The 15,663-nt window shown below is 41.0% G+C and overlaps 1 protein-coding gene across 3 annotated transcripts in view; it reads left to right on the top strand.

Annotated features, from left to right (window-relative positions):
• JAZF1 (JAZF zinc finger 1) overlaps positions 1-15,663 on the top strand; it is a 350,707-nt gene that overhangs the window by 192,032 nt on the left and 143,012 nt on the right. For all 3 annotated transcript variants that reach the window (XM_060107773.1, XM_060107772.1, XM_060107771.1), the window contains exon 2: positions 4,445-4,517. In XM_060107773.1, coding sequence (XP_059963756.1) covers positions 4,445-4,517 — 73 coding nt within the window. The remainder of the gene's footprint in view (positions 1-4,444; positions 4,518-15,663) is intronic.

The raw sequence follows: 15,663 nt of genomic DNA, 5'->3' as shown, positions 1-15,663 counted from the left end.
CCCTTCCTTGCCTTTTGCAACACCTGGCACCTCCAAGTCCAGGGCCTCTCGGGGCTAGAAGCATGGGCCAGGAGGGGAACCCACTGGGTTCCCCTCCTGGCCCATGCATCTCCCCTGCTGCAGGCACTTGAGACTATAGCTTCCTCTACTCTCTGAGTCACTTGTCACTCCTGTATGAGTTTTCCATCTTCCAAAACACTGGTGCAAACCCCTTGTCTGCTGATGTTTCCCCTTTTTTTTCTATCCCTGGAGAAGTTTTAATTCCTTTATTTCTTCCTTTAGTGGGGCCTTGGATGGTGAAGGAGAAAAACGCCTTTGATCAATCTGCCATTTTTGACCCAAAATCTTCCATTTTCTCATCATAAAATTAGTGTATCCATTTAATAATGATGATGCGTCTCCTACATGCCTGCCCCTGAGCTGAGTGCTGGAGAGAGGAAAGAAATTGAGATGGTTCATCTCTGAGAAATGTGGGAAGGGGAAAGGATGTGCCCAGCTTCTGCCTCTATGGTGACACAAGTGCAGGGACAGTGCTGGGGATGAGGTGATGCAGAGAAAGGAGGAGGGATGCACGTGCTCAGCCAGGAATATTGTGGAAGGCTCTGCTGAATAAACTAAAACTCTGTGATTTTGTGAGTTCAGCTGTTGGGGGGAAGACTGAGAACAGACTGTGCCCATTAATTATTACCAAGTGAGTCCACAGAGAAGTGGTGTTTCCGTCCCAGACCTTCAGTATCCCTCATCTGGCTGGGTGGGCCTTTGCCTCTCCAGGATCTTCCGGGGCTGCCTTCCCACTCACGTCATCTCAGGCCTCCCACTGTTGCCCTCCACACGGAGCAAAGAGCCCAGCCTTTGGAGGATATAGAATTTGAAGACGGCCTTCTTGGGCAGGGGCGGCGTGATATCCTGTCTCCCCCTCACTGCTGCCTCCCAGCCTGCAAATAGCTCACTGCTGATAGAGGCCTCGTTAGTCTTGTTGAGAGGTAGTATGGCTGGTTTCTGACATTCTTAAATTGGAAATAAATACAGGCATATAAATCCCAGCAATGTAGCTGAAGCACTGCCAAAGCCCATGAGCTCCTCAGTTAGCTTCTGTTAACCCAGCAAACAACCTTGATAGAGTTTTCCTGGAAGCTTGAAGATAGCGCTACAAAAGACTCAACATAGGTCCCAAATCCAGGCACTTGGTGGACATTGGTTCCCAACACCAGAGACAGCAGAGCTGATGAACACAGGCCTCCCTGAATGAACAAGGTGTGCTGTTTGCCCTCCTTTCATCATGTTTAACTCTAGTTCCTATCCAGAAGGGTCTGAAGACTGTCCTTTCCTTATTTCTGCCGTTTGCCTGGCTTTTCTCTTAACTACTTGAGAAGTCATGGGAAATGGTGCTACGACATTGAGGCTTTTGCCATTTAATTGACTCTATAAAACCACAGGGCAGTAGGTGAGCTACAGCAAGCTTCCACTTTGTGTCTCGTCCTTACTGTAGAACTGTGTGTTCAAGCTATTACCCTGAACTAAGAATGGTAGAAGAAGCACATTGCTGTCTACTGTGGAGGGTGCTATGTTTTAGAAACTTTGAAGTTGATAGGTTTTTATTGCTTGGGTATCTTAAAATACATTTTCATATTTGAATTCCTTTATCTTCAGTCAGCTTGAAATCTGTGAGTGTGCAAGGGGTGATATGAGACAGAAAACAGTCAACTCTTAGTGGGGTTTTTTGGCTGTGCCCTGCCCTGCTGAGAAATTTTGGGTTCATCTTCCTGTCCCTTCCTTGTGATATAAGAGTGGTAGAGCGTTGCTGTATGGGGCTGTAGGTAGCCGCAGTATGGGATGCTTTACTTTCTTGCCAGTTGCCAGTTTAAGGAACATCGTGTGGCCATGAAAAATTCAAGTGTTTCTATCCCACAGACCATTTACTGAGATGGATTTTATCTCTGGGCAACGGTAGCCAACGTGCCAGGTTCACCTTTTGATCAGTGCCATAAACAAGCCAGAGAAGTATCTGGGAGATTGTGCACTATGGCCACTGCACTTCATATCACATTTCTTATTGTAGCGACTTGTGCAAAAACTGTCTCGGTGGTGTGGCACGTGGCTTAAAGAAGTTCTTGTTGTAGTCGGTAATTTCCAATGGACAGTGTTACTCTCTCCATTTCATTCTGCTAATGACATTCCATCTTCATGAGGAGGACGTCATCGTCCTGCTGTGAACACCTGAGGCCCTTGTCACTCCAGTCCTCTCCTGTAGAGAGTTTTTAGCATCAGACAGTTACTTTTTGGTCAGGGAGGGAGAAATAATGAAGGCGGCTATTATACTTTTACTGAATGCAAAGTGCTCCACAGTGTAATTAAATCCATAAAATGGTGAGTCATGATCATTGCACGCCAGTCAGCCAGGAAGCGGGTGATGGAGCTGATGTCTATTCACAACCAGCCCCTGATGCTTTTCCTCTGGTAGCACTTGTGCAGGCTTCTCCTGATTTGTGGGCACAAAGTACCTAATTTCGTTTTGAGAACACGAAGCTTTCATGGGTGCTCTAAAGGTTGCCCAAATAAACATTTAATCTGAAAGAGATGTCTCAGGCCTGGTGGACATGTGTCTGGAAGTTCTACTTTCTTGTCGGTTACCGGGGTCTGCATTCTAGAAAAACAGGAGAATCCTGCCTGAGGTGCTCCCAGATGGTTTTGTTGTTGTTATGGAAAGGCATTTGGAAGCTTCTGAAGTCCATTTCACCACTCATAATTTGAGGGTTTGTGAGCATAAATCTAGCCTAGGTTATGGAAGATGGTGGAACAAAGAAAACAGTGTTTCCGTAGGCCAGGCATCTATCAATACAAACAGCCTCAGGTGCATATGTAATCATCATAGGAGGCAGAGGAAATGCTGAGTTACTGATCTGTTCTCACTTACGCTGCCGAAACCTCGAGACCCAATTTGATGGAGCCGTTCAGAGAACCTTTGTCTCTTGTTTCAGAATTTGGCTTTCATGGCTTGCGATGGCAACGACCCAGGAAGCAGGATTTCTGAATAGTGTGTCCCTGAAATTCTTGGCATAGGAAAAATAATAAAGTGAACATGAGATTCTTAACTATAACACCAATAAAAAAATCGCCACTACTGTCCAGTTTTAGTCTGGGCGTGGAAAGCATTGTAAATTGATTTTTTTTTTTTTTTTTTTTCTTTTTGCGGTATGTGGGCCTCTCACTGTTGTGGCCTCTCCCGCTGCGGAGCACAGGCTCCGGACGCGCAGGCCCAGCGGCCATGGCTCACGGGCCCAGCCGCTCCGCGGCATATGGGATCCTCCCAGACCGGGGCACGAACCCGTATCCCCTGCATCGGCAGGCGGACTCCCAACCACTGCGCCACCAGGGAGGCCCTGTAAATTGATTTTGATGCTGTCATTTTTGCCACCTGTGCTCTATGCCACTGTGTCTGCACCCCCTACCCCCATCACCTGTTAACGCATATTGGAGTTAGCATGTGTCTCTTACATCCACCATGGGCAGTAAACACTTCCTGTACCAAGGTGCTTGAAACAATATCTGTCATTACATCAAAGAAGGTGTTATTGCCAAGTGCAGCTGGAAGAGTTCTAATAATGAGATGGTTTTAAACGAGGTTGTAATGAAATCTGTGTGAAATGTCTGAACCTTTTTCTAAGAAAACAAAAATGTGTTCACATTTCTTTATAGTCTTACTATAGAAACATTGTTTTTGCATTTACTTAGCACAATCATTTCTCTACATGAGAAGTTTGAATATATTTCTAGTTGTTAAAAGTGCATTTTTGGCGCTGTGTTGGAGAAGCACTGTTAGGGAAGTTTGCTCTGGTGTTGAATTCTCTCTCTTCAAGGGGGAAAAAACCCTCTGATGAATGTGGTGTTTGTGGTTTCTGAACCAGCATGAGAATTTCTGATTGAGAGTCTAGAAAAGTTATAATAAACATACAGTTAAGAAGGAGAAGAGTTGCCCTCTAGAATGTGAATCCAAACCCAGAAAAGTATGCAGTGAATAAGAACAATACTCAGTAGATTTTCAGATTGATGGAGCTTTCCAATGGCAACTAATTTGTTCCAGCATTGAAGTGAGCATAATTAATAGAGCCTTTCTTTCTTAGGCCGATTAACCACCAAAAACCATGCCAACATTGTAACTGTGAGCAGTGAAAACCAATATTTATGAGAGGGATTGTGTAAGAGTTTGTGTGACAGATGGACATTTTATCACTGTTGATGTTTGGAATTCTCTTGAAAAGTAATGCAATATCTTGTTATTTATGAATGAATGAACAAATGATTGTGCTTTGCTGACTGAGTTTTCTTTAAAAAGCGGTCTACTAAATTAATCTTTTTCTCCATTTAGCCTCTGTTACTTTAGGTTAGGTAGCCACATATATTCTGATGTGAAAGCTGAAAAATCATAATTGTGTTTTTATTTCAGATACGGATCCACGTGTTTTAGAAAAACAAGAATTACAGCAGCCAACCTATGTTGCCCTCAGTTACATTAATAGGTAAGCCATTTTCAGAATTTATAGCAACCTCATGTCTGCCACATGTTTATTTTTTAAATGTATCTTTTTAACGGGGTAGGAAAAATGTTTTCAGTCTTCAGTTATTTACAGGAGATTATTTAAAATCAACTTCTATATGGAATTTTTTTGTTTCTCTGATGGGGAGAGGCAGGTTGTAGTTCTCTGTTCGTATGGCCGAAACATGACTGATTTATAAGCTCATTCTGGAAGTAGTTTGCATGCAGAGTTAGAATATACTCTTTTGACTTCATAGGGCAGTTTGGAGATTAATGGATTTATGTTTGAGTGAAACTTTTAAACCCTGGGGTGAAGAGGTGCTTTATGAATTCAGAACATTGTTGGAATATCAGAATATATCAGGATATAACAAACTGAAATAATATAATATCAAAGTTACTTAGTAGCAGTTCACCTTTTAGTAAAAACATTCTCAACTGACCCATTTGTGTTGAGTTACACCAGTTTTTCCTGAAACTGAACATGTGAGCACGGGTCTAAAAGAGGACTTGTTGTTTCATCCAACTTAAATAATTAAGGAGACAGGGATTTTTGAAGAGAACCTGAAATCAACTGATGTTAGGAAAACACCCACCCCCCCAAGAGAAAAAGACAAAGGAAAAGCGAAACTAGTTTTTAATGGAATGAAAAATTCTCTGCTCGTAATTCAGTGCTTGAATTTCTATTGACTGTCTCCTTTTTATATGAGGCGAAGAGTGTTTCTGGTTTCTTGGTACCAGAGCTGAGGTTCAGGCTCTGAGGTGGAAAGCTGGGAATGAATTATCTGTACTGTTTTATTTTAATGCCTTTTCAGAAAATTTACTTAACTCTTGTCTAGAGAAGGCTTTGAATTGGAGTCACTGTGCTCAGCTTCAAGTTCTTTTATGAAGCATGTTTTTTAAAGGATTCATTAATATAAACATCTATTTGCATATCTTCTTTGGGTTTCCTACTTATCAGCCTTTCCTGGAAGCGAGATAAAATATCTACAGTTTTTCATTAACCATAATTCTGGGGCTGTTTTAAGTAGAACACCTTCAAAATCACATCAAATACAAATAAAGATGTATGTGCTTATCTGGATTTCTCACAAAACCTGTGTTGTTTCCCGAATTTAGCACAGGTTTTGAAAAGTCTTTAAGTATACATTAGAATTATGTGAAAAAGATGTATGTGAATTAGCCTAGTAACATTGAGGAATAAGATAAATAGTCTTATAGGTCAATTATGGTATTGAATAGGACTTTTTAATAGTGTGGCTATTGTATTTTTGGTAAAATATGTTACCTATGTATATACAAACGCGTGTATTACTAAGCCTTGTTCTAATGAGAGTCTGTGAGATTTTCACATTCATTCTTCCTGTGTGTATTGTCAGCCGTGTTGGCAACAGGGATCTACTAATTACACAGGCATTACACTCACTAAAGAAAGAAATATTCTGCCAGGTGTTATTTGGGACTCTAGTGAAGTCGAAGTATAGGGACAAGGGCCACAGACAAAAAACCCACCAGAGAACTTGAATCAAGTATGATAGTTTAGTATAAACTGTGCAGTAGGATGTGCTTCAACCCTAGAGAGTCAGGGTGTAATCAGTGGGTGTGGACTTTCTGAGATGAGTCTTCTGGGAGAAAATGAGCATTTAAAAAAACAACCTTTTATTATTATAGCCGTATATTGCAGAAAATTAGAAAATATAATCAAAAAAAATTTTTTTTATTAAAACATCACATTCGTGCCACCTAGATATCACTACTGGTAACACCTTAACACACATTTTTCAGATCACTTTTAAAAAATACTATATAATAGCAACTGTACTTCAATAATTAATTAATAAATACATACATACATACATACGTACAAAACACAATATAATTTTTAACCAAAAGCTGTACATACTCTTGCAGCCTGCTCAGTTTTGTCACTAATCTCTACGTTTTCAGTACATTTGCATCTAATCTAATACCCTTATCATATGCAGGTTTCCCCAGGTGATCTAAACAAGTCCATTATTGCTGTTTGTCTAACCCAGTGTCCAATCCAGAACATGATATTGCACCTGGATGTTTTGCCCCCCAAGTTTCTTTTAATCTGGCACAGTGACTTGTTGAAGAGATGGGCCAGCGTCCCACAGAATACTTCCACCTTCTGGGTTTCCTTTAGGTTTTCTCCAAGAGGCCATTTGGCAGGTTCCTGTGTACCCTTTATTTGCTGTAAGCTGGAAGTTAGATCTGGAGAAGATGTGTCTTGAACTGAACATGTCATTGTATTTAGAGGTCTGAGACAATAAAGAATTCGCCATATCATGTCCTAGCTGGTAGAGAAGCAGACGTATGTAGGGGATTGAGACGTTTATTCGTGATCTTTAAGTCAAGAGAAGGACTGTGTATGGAAGGTTGCCCAGGTTACTAACAACACTTCTCACTCGGGATCCCTCTGTGGTCAGTGCTGCATACATAACAGGACTGAACACATGGTAGACACTCTAGATATTGGTGTGTAGGTGATAAATAAACACCTGGTAGATGGAAAAGAGAGCTGAGCAATGGAGAGCTGCAAGGAGGAAGCCAAGTCTGGCCATAGGGAAAAAAAATGCTAAAAGGAGCCTTAAGGGGACTGGATACACTAAAACTCCTAGAGGAAAACATAGGCAGAACACTCTTTAACATAAATTGCAAAAATATTTTTTTGGACCCGTCTCCTAGAGTAATAGAAATGAAAACAAAAATAAACAAATGGGCGGGCTTCCCTGGTGGCGCAGTGGTTGAGAGTCTGCCTGCCGATGCAGGGGACACGGGTTCGTGCCCCAGTCCGGGAGGATCACACATGCCACGGAGCGGCTAGGCCCGTGACCCATGGCCGCTGAGCCTGCACGTCTGGAACCTGTGCTCAGCAACGGGAGAGGCCACAACAGTGAGAGACCCGCGTACCGCAAAAACAAACAAACAAACAAACAAAAAATGGGACCCAATTAAACTTAAAAGCTTTTGTACAGCAAAGGAAACCACAAACAAAATGAAAAGACAACCTACGGAATGGGAGAAAATATTTGCAAACGATGCGACCAACAAGGGATTAATTTCCAAAATATACAAACAGTTCATACAGCTTAATATCAAAAAACCAAACAACACAATCAAAAAATGGGCAGAAGATCTAAATAAACATTTCTCCAAAGAAGACATACAGATGGCTAACAGGCACATGAAAAGATGCTCAGTATCGCTAATTATTAGAGAAATGCAAATCAAAACTACAATGAGGTATCACACCGGTCAGAGTGGCCATCATTGAAAAGTCTATAAATAATAAATGCTGGAGAGGGTGTGGAGAAAAGGGAACCCTCATACCCTGTTGGTGGGAATGTAAATTGATGCACCCACTATGTACAACAGTATGGAGGTTCCCTAAAAACTAAAAATAGGGTTACCACATGATCCAGCAATCCCACTCCTGGGCATATATCTGGAGAAAACTCTTATTCAAACTCTAATTCAAAAAGGTACATGCACCCCAATGCTCAGAGCAGCACTATTTATAATAGCCAAGACATGGAAGCAACCTAAATGTCCCTCAGTTACTACTCAGAATATTAGCCGTAAAAAATAAAATAATGCCAGCAACATGGATGAACCTAGAGATTATCATATTAAGTGAAATAAGTCAGACAAAGAAACATATCATATAATATCGCTTATATGTAGCTTCTTTTAAAAATGATACAAGTGAACTTATTTATAAAACAGAAATAGACTCACAGACATAGAAAACAAACTTATAGTTACCAAAGGGGAAAGAGGGGGAAGGGATAAATTAGGAGTTTGGGATTAACATATACACACTATTATACATAAAATATAATAGATAAACAACAAGGTCCTACTGTATAGCATAGGGAACTATATTCAATATCTTGTAATAACCTATAATGGAAAAGAATCTGAAAAAGAACATATATATATGTATAACTAAATCACTTTGCTGTACACCTGAAACTAACACAACTTTGTGAATCAACTATACTTCAATTAAAAAAGAAAAGAAAAAAAATTGGGATAAAAAGGAGTCTTAAGGGCCTTTGATCCAGAAGGGAAACATATTGAAATTCACATGAAGCCAGTAAAGATGCAAGGAGAGAGTAATAAAGGTTAGGTAATGAGAAGGAAAGTCAGCTTGATGGCAATATCCTGAATACTGCAGAAAAGGGTACTATTCAAAAAAAAAAAGTTGAACAAATAAGTTTTTTTTTTCCCCTTAAACCTCAGGGGGAAATAAAATCTTAACTTTGCTGAGCAGTGAAGACAGGAAAAGAAGTAATATTTTTCTGCTCATATATCTGTTTATGCAACTCTGATGTTCTTCTGGGCACCTCAAAATTGAGTTGAAACTTTCTTTGGCAATAACACTGACTGAAATTGCAGAGTTAGGGTTCTTAAAATGGAGCTAGCTGGGCTTCCCTGGTGGCGCAGTGGTTAAGAGTCCGCCTGCCGATGCAGGGGACACACGGGTTCGTGCCCCAGTCCGGGAAGATCCCACATGCCGCGGAGCCGCTGGGCCCGTGAGCCATGGCCGCTGAGCCTGCGCGTTCAGAGCCTGTGCTCCGCAACAGGAGAGGCCACAACAGTGAGAGGCCCGTGTATCACAAAAAAAAAAAAAAAAAAATGGAGCTAGCTTTTTGGATTAAAAAAAAAAAAGAACTGAGTGGAAATCGGAGAGCCTTTGTTTATACCTATTTTAAATTGTTTTACTCTCTTGACATAATGTGTTGAACAACCTTTAATTCCTTTAAAAGCGCATCTGTTACAACACCTGAGCAAATTTTAAAATAAAAATAGTTTAATGAGAAAGAGGGAGATTGAATGAATTAGTGAGGGTTGAAGGAGTAGTTCCGGGGGAAAAAATATAGATATGGATTTTAAGGATAGGAAGTTCTGTTAATTTTGTGACGTTACAAACAATGACAAGTTCATGTAATAGGAAATTTAATTGCTTAGTTTGTATAATATTTATACACCTGGCAAAAAGGTATAAAGGGCAAGAAGAAAAGCTAGATTTTGGATAGAGGAGACAATATAGAAGAAATAATACTAGAAAGAGCAAACGTAACACTTTTTATGTCTTGAGCTCTATGCTAAGCATTTTTCACATTACTTATTTCATTTAATCTTCACAGTGACCACATAAAAGAAGTACTGTGATTATCTTCATTTTACAGGTTCAGAAGTTGAGACTCAGAGAAGTTAAGTAACTTGCCCTAGGTCCCCAGCTGGTAGGAAGTGGAGTATTGGGTTCAGACCTGCACAGTTAGGCTCCAGAACCTGTGTTGCTAATCGCTCTACAGGCTGCCTTGTTGGGATATCAGAGAGTAAAGTACTAGCTTAGAAAAGTAAGAGGAGAATGTGGAAAACTAATGATGAAAAAATCGGGTAGGACAGCTGGGCAGAGGGGATGCAGAAAGACATAAAGATGAGAGTAATTACCGTGCTGTAGATAATTGGAGGGTAACAACCTAATAAAATTAAACAGTAGGAGACAGCAGAAGCTAAAAAATGCTATGAGAAAGGTGACCAGGAGCTCCTAAGTGACGTATTGCTGCAAGAAAATTGGCTTGAGCGTGCAGGGCACAACCTAGTATAGCAGGCTTCAGCTAGAGTGGGGAAGGATGCCTTAGCATCTTAGATTGGGAGGAAAGAAAGGGCAGAGCCCTGTGAAGGCACAGGAAACTGTCCACCACCACCTCTCACCGGTAGGCAGGTGATAGGTGCGCTGTGGGGTGAAGTCAGGCATCTCCTTAGAAAGGTTGATGAGAAGCGCTGGGCTGCATCTGGGTATTTCCTTCAAGTTATTGTTATATAGTTCAGGTAGCTGCCTCGAGGTGACAAGATAGCTTATTAATAACTTGTGACTCCCCAGAAATGGGTAATTGGGATAACTTAAAGACATGATAACAGACATGGCTATAGCTGTTAATTACACTATTTTCTCTACAAAATATGTTTGTATTAAAATAATTGAATTTTCCAAGTTAACTTTTAATTTTTTAAATGTGTATATAATTTTGGTGTAAACTATAAAGGAATATCATGACTAGGCACAAATGGGTACCTTCTTGCACTCAATTCTTGTCATTTACTACCTAATAAACATGTAATATTCTCTCATTCCTAAACTACAGCTCTACTAGAATTCTCTTTGTAAGACTCCCTGCACCACCTTGGCATAATAGTAATTAGGTATGACCTCCTCTAAAAATGAATTTTTGTTTAGCTTAGTATTTGCTATTAAACAGCAAATTCTAGTCCCTAGAATAGTAATTCCAGTGGGTGTTTGCCTGCTCTCCTCTCCCTCTCTCCCTCTCTCCCTCTCTCCCTCTCTCCCTCTCTCCCTCTCTCCCTCTCTCCCTCTCTCCCTCTCTCCCTCTCTCCCTCTCTCCCTCTCTCCCTCTCTCCCTCTCTCCCTCTCTCCCTCTCTCCCTCTCTCCCTCTCTCCCTCTCTCCCTCTCTCCCACACACACACACACACACACAACTCATTTATTCCCAAAACAGTTCTGTGGTCAATTGATTTGAGGAAATCTGGAGTTAAATAACATGGGTTTCTTTACCACAGGATTTAATCAGATGCTCTCCTATGCTGATATGCATTTTAAGTCTCCAAGAGAGATAGTATAATTTTCATATGTACCTGACCCCAGAGCACTTTTTCTTGAAGCATCTGATGGGACTAGTTCTGCTAGTTGGGGGTTGCTAGAATTCAATCACTTCGACTTACATCCTCAACTTCCCCAAGGAACCATGAAGCCTTTTATTCAGGACAGCCTGCTCGTCTTTTTCTGATTCAAAACGCAGAACACTACCATTTCCCTCATGTTCAACTGGGAAGAACAAGGACAAAATTCTGCCCTATGTGCCAACTCCATCAACTTCTACTCTGTGCCTGTTTGAATAGTGATCCATTTGCTTCTCTCAACCTGACCAGACACCTAGGTGGCTTCTATTAAAAATAAAGCTTTTTAGACATACAGATGGCCAAGAGACACATGAAAAGCAGCTCAACATCACTAATTATTAGAGAAATGCAAATCAAAACTACAATGAGGTATCACTTCACACTGGTTAGAATGGGGATCATCAGAAAATCTACAAACAACAAATGCTGGAGAGGTTGTGGAGAAAAGGGAACCCTCTTGCACTGTTGGTGGGAATGTAAATTGATACAGCCACTATGGAGAACAGTATGGAGGTTCCTTAAAAAACTAAAAATAGAATTACCATATGACCCAGCAATCCCACTACTGGGCATATACCCTGAGAAAACCGTAATTCAAAAAGACACGTGCACCCCAGTGTTCATTGCAGCACTGTTTACAATGGCCAGGTCATGGAAGCAACCTAAATGCCCATCGACAGACGAATGGATAAAGAAGATGTGGTACATATATACAATGGAATATTACTCAGCCATAAAAAGGAACAAAATTGGGTCATTTGTAGAGACGTGGATGGATCTAGAGACTGTCATACAGAGTGAAGTAAGTCAGGAAGAGAAAAACAAATATCGTATATTAACGCATATATGTGGACCCTAGAAAAATGGTACAGATGAACCGGTTTGCAAGGCAGAAATAGAGGCACAGATGTAGAGAACAAATGTATGGACACCAAGGGGGGAAAGCAGTGGGGGGGGAGGTGAATTGGGAGATTGGGATTGACATATATACACTAGTATGTATAAAATAGATAAGTAATAAGAACCTGCTGTATAAAAAAAATTAAAAAAACAATAAATAAATAAATAAAACTTTTTTTGTTTGTTTAGAAATGATCCCTGTTTCTTCCCGCCCATCTCCAATGTCATTCTCTTCTCTCTCTAAGGAATAGAGCAATGCAGTGGTGAAGAGCATGCGAGCAGGAGTCAGACTGCTTAGTTTTAAGTGCTGTCTCTGCTATGCATGAGCTATGTGAGCAATTCGGCAAGTCTCAGCCTCTGTTTCCTCAACTCTAATGATAATAATAATACCTTCCTAACAGTGGGTATTAAATCAGTGTGGACAAAGCACATATAGCAGTCAGTGCCTGGGACATAGGAAGTGTTGTATAAGTAATAGGTCCTTTATTATTATTATTTTTTTTTATTCTTTATATTCTGCTCATGCTAAGTCTCCCTTTTCTCTATCAAGTCAGTAATTAGAGGAACAGCTGCAGAGGAAGCATTGCTTTGGAGCTGGGCCAGAACAGTTCCTACCAGGAAAGAAGCTCCACGAGGGCAGGGATACTTTCTATCTCCCATGACTGTGTCCCCAGCCCCCAGAACAGTATCTGGCACATAGTAGACTCTCAATAAATGTTTATTGGATGAGTAAATGAGTGAGTATGAATTTTCATATGAGTGAATGAGAGAGTGAATAAATCATTGATTCTAGGGACACTTCTCTGAGACACCAGGAGCCTCTACTTCCCATGTGCACTGAGAGGGCTATGTGATAAAAATGGAGTGGGGTACAACTTTTATTCAGTATTCACATGGAATGCAGCATAAAGTATGCTAAACAGTGGCCATTGCTAATTCCCCCACCATAAACAACTGCACAGATGGATGAGACAGTGGTTTTCAAGCTCTGGACAATAGGCAGTACCAGATGATCGCTGAGATAAAGGAAACTTAGGAGGTGAGCCCTGTGGTCATCTGGCTCACTGACAGGACAGTTTCCTTACTGCAGTCGAGTGTGCTAGAACCCAAAGAGAGAGGGGTCAGAGTTAGGGCAACTAAAGCTGCTGGAATCTGTAGCACAGGGAGACTGGAGATGAGAGATCTATGCAGAAAGGGACCACAAAGGTCTGTGTGAAGGTCCTTCATGAGTCCATGGCTGAGAGTGGACATGTTCAGGGTAAGACTGTGAGTCTTACCAAAGAGCAGCAGCTACAGGAGTAAGGATGGAACAGCAAGACCAGAGGTCAAGAAGTACTGGTAGGCATTGCATTCTAGCCCAGCCAGCGTGGAAGCAACAACCTGTTAATACCCTAATCTTCCAACTGAGGTACCAGAAAGATTCAAATTAGAGATAAGGACTTTGTTCTAGAGTGTGGCCTGCTCTAGAGATACCCTAACAGCTCCTAAAACCAAGACTCCATAACTTTTTCAGAGGAGACAGTTTGGAGGTGAGTGCTGACAAGTTAGAAGGTCTTGGGAAACACTTCGGGCTTTCCACAGATCGGCCTTAATAAACCATAAATGTAGGCCTACACAAGTTCAACATGATCAGCCTGAAACTGAGCTGCCTGCTAGAACAAAAATCAATAGTCTTCACAGAAATTAATCAGATACACGATGTCTAATACACAATAAAAAATTACTAGACATGAAAGGCTTAGGAAAGTCTTACTCTTCGGCGTGAAAAAAAAAAAAGTAGTCAATAGACACCCTCCCTGAGATGGCTCAGGTGTTAGATTCAGGAAACAAAGACTTAAAAGAAGTCATTATAAATGTGTTCAAGACGTAAAGGAAAAATATACTAAATAAGAGTTTGTTTTGAATGAAAATAAAATTAGTCCGGATGCTTTTTTAAAATAAATTCTCCTACCAGAATCTGAACTACTTAATGAAAGCTTTCTTCCTCTTTCTTTCATTCCCACTCCAAAACCTCACCTAATTCCCCCAAACCCTCACTCTTGCTATTTCAGTTGGACTTATTTTTGCCAGATTATAGTCAATCATGGCCTCATAAAAACAGGCTGTAATTGGCCAAGTGTGTACTGCCCTTCCATTTATTTTATACAAACAAGCCTGAAGCATTTGGTTTTTTTAAATCTGAAAGCAGTGGATTTTTTTTTTCATGAAACCACCTGTTGTGGTCTTCTGAGAGCAATCATTTATTACAGTACAAGACATGCTTTCCTATTTCCCTCTGTCCACCAGACCTGAGGTTCTGCTGTGTGCCCCGGCCCCAGACTGAAGTTTGTGGCCTAATGCATGCCATAAACATGTTGCATACTGTCAGAACTCAAACACCAGACATTGTGCTACCATTTTCTTAGCCTGTGTTTTTATGGACATCAGTTGAAACAAAGCCGAGATGGCTGCCTGCCAGATTCTCCTAGTAATATCTCTAACCTGATTTGCCTTGCTCATTGTGTACCGCAAGACTCATGTACTCTCAGGAGACATTGGGAAGCTGGAAAGAGCCCTTATGTGACATTTTGGCTTGCTCCAACAGAATTAGCTTGTGCTGCTGGCATAAAACACATGGTAGGAGAGGTGAGTCTTGGCAGAGCTGGGTGATAGGATTCGCTTCTTAGGTACTGGGCCTCCCTGTATAACTTACTTGTCATCCACAGTTAGGGCAATCAGGATGTTAAAACAGGCTGCTTATATGACTCAAATCATACTGGGCCATTTTTTAGTCTTTCTTATGTCTACCCATAAGTATTTGCAATTGTTCTTTTTATGCATCTTTAAGTCCATTTCAAAGCTGCATTACATTTTTTCAAAATCTTCAAACTTATTGGTCAAAAGAGATTCAGTGATATTGAAACCATTTAGAAATAGTCTTAGATTTCCTTTTTTTTTCCCCCTTTGTAGAAACCCATTTCTTGGACTTTGTCCTAAGCAAGAGCTGCTCTATTTTAAATATCTCCAGCTGTGACATTTCCCTGTGGATCAGAGTCTCCAGTACTGCCTCCCTCTTGTGCCCTCTTCCTGGCACCACATTTACCTAGAGACCTCTAGGATCTCAGCCCTTCCTTCCTTGCTTACCTCCACATTTGGGCTGGTTGCTGGATATTAGCTTTGAATTTACCAATTTAGATTAATCCCTCATCCCAGGGCCCTTGCCCACTCATTATCTCCAGTCTCAGCCTCAGGTCAAGCTGACATGATGTGCTTCGCTTCTCAGGCTCGCTGCTGAGAGTCGCTACAGAAAAGTGCCTTACAGCACAATGTGTTCCACCACAAACACAACCATTCCAACCTCAGCTGGACCCTCAGGACTGTCCCATAATCCTTTCATCCCAAGTTAAAACCTTGCTAAACTTACCACAGTCCGTTTCAAGTGTTTCCCATTGTATTAATGTTCCTAAAGGAATTCCCAGTCCCCTCATCAGCAGATGTTCTCAGTTCCTGTCCGGAG

Source organism: Mesoplodon densirostris, chromosome 9 (genome assembly GCF_025265405.1).
Source record: "Mesoplodon densirostris isolate mMesDen1 chromosome 9, mMesDen1 primary haplotype, whole genome shotgun sequence".
In the NCBI taxonomy this organism is placed as follows: domain Eukaryota; kingdom Metazoa; phylum Chordata; class Mammalia; order Artiodactyla; family Ziphiidae; genus Mesoplodon; species Mesoplodon densirostris.
The sequence above is the reverse complement of the archived record's forward strand: the minus strand, read 5'-3'. Positions and strand labels throughout refer to the sequence as shown.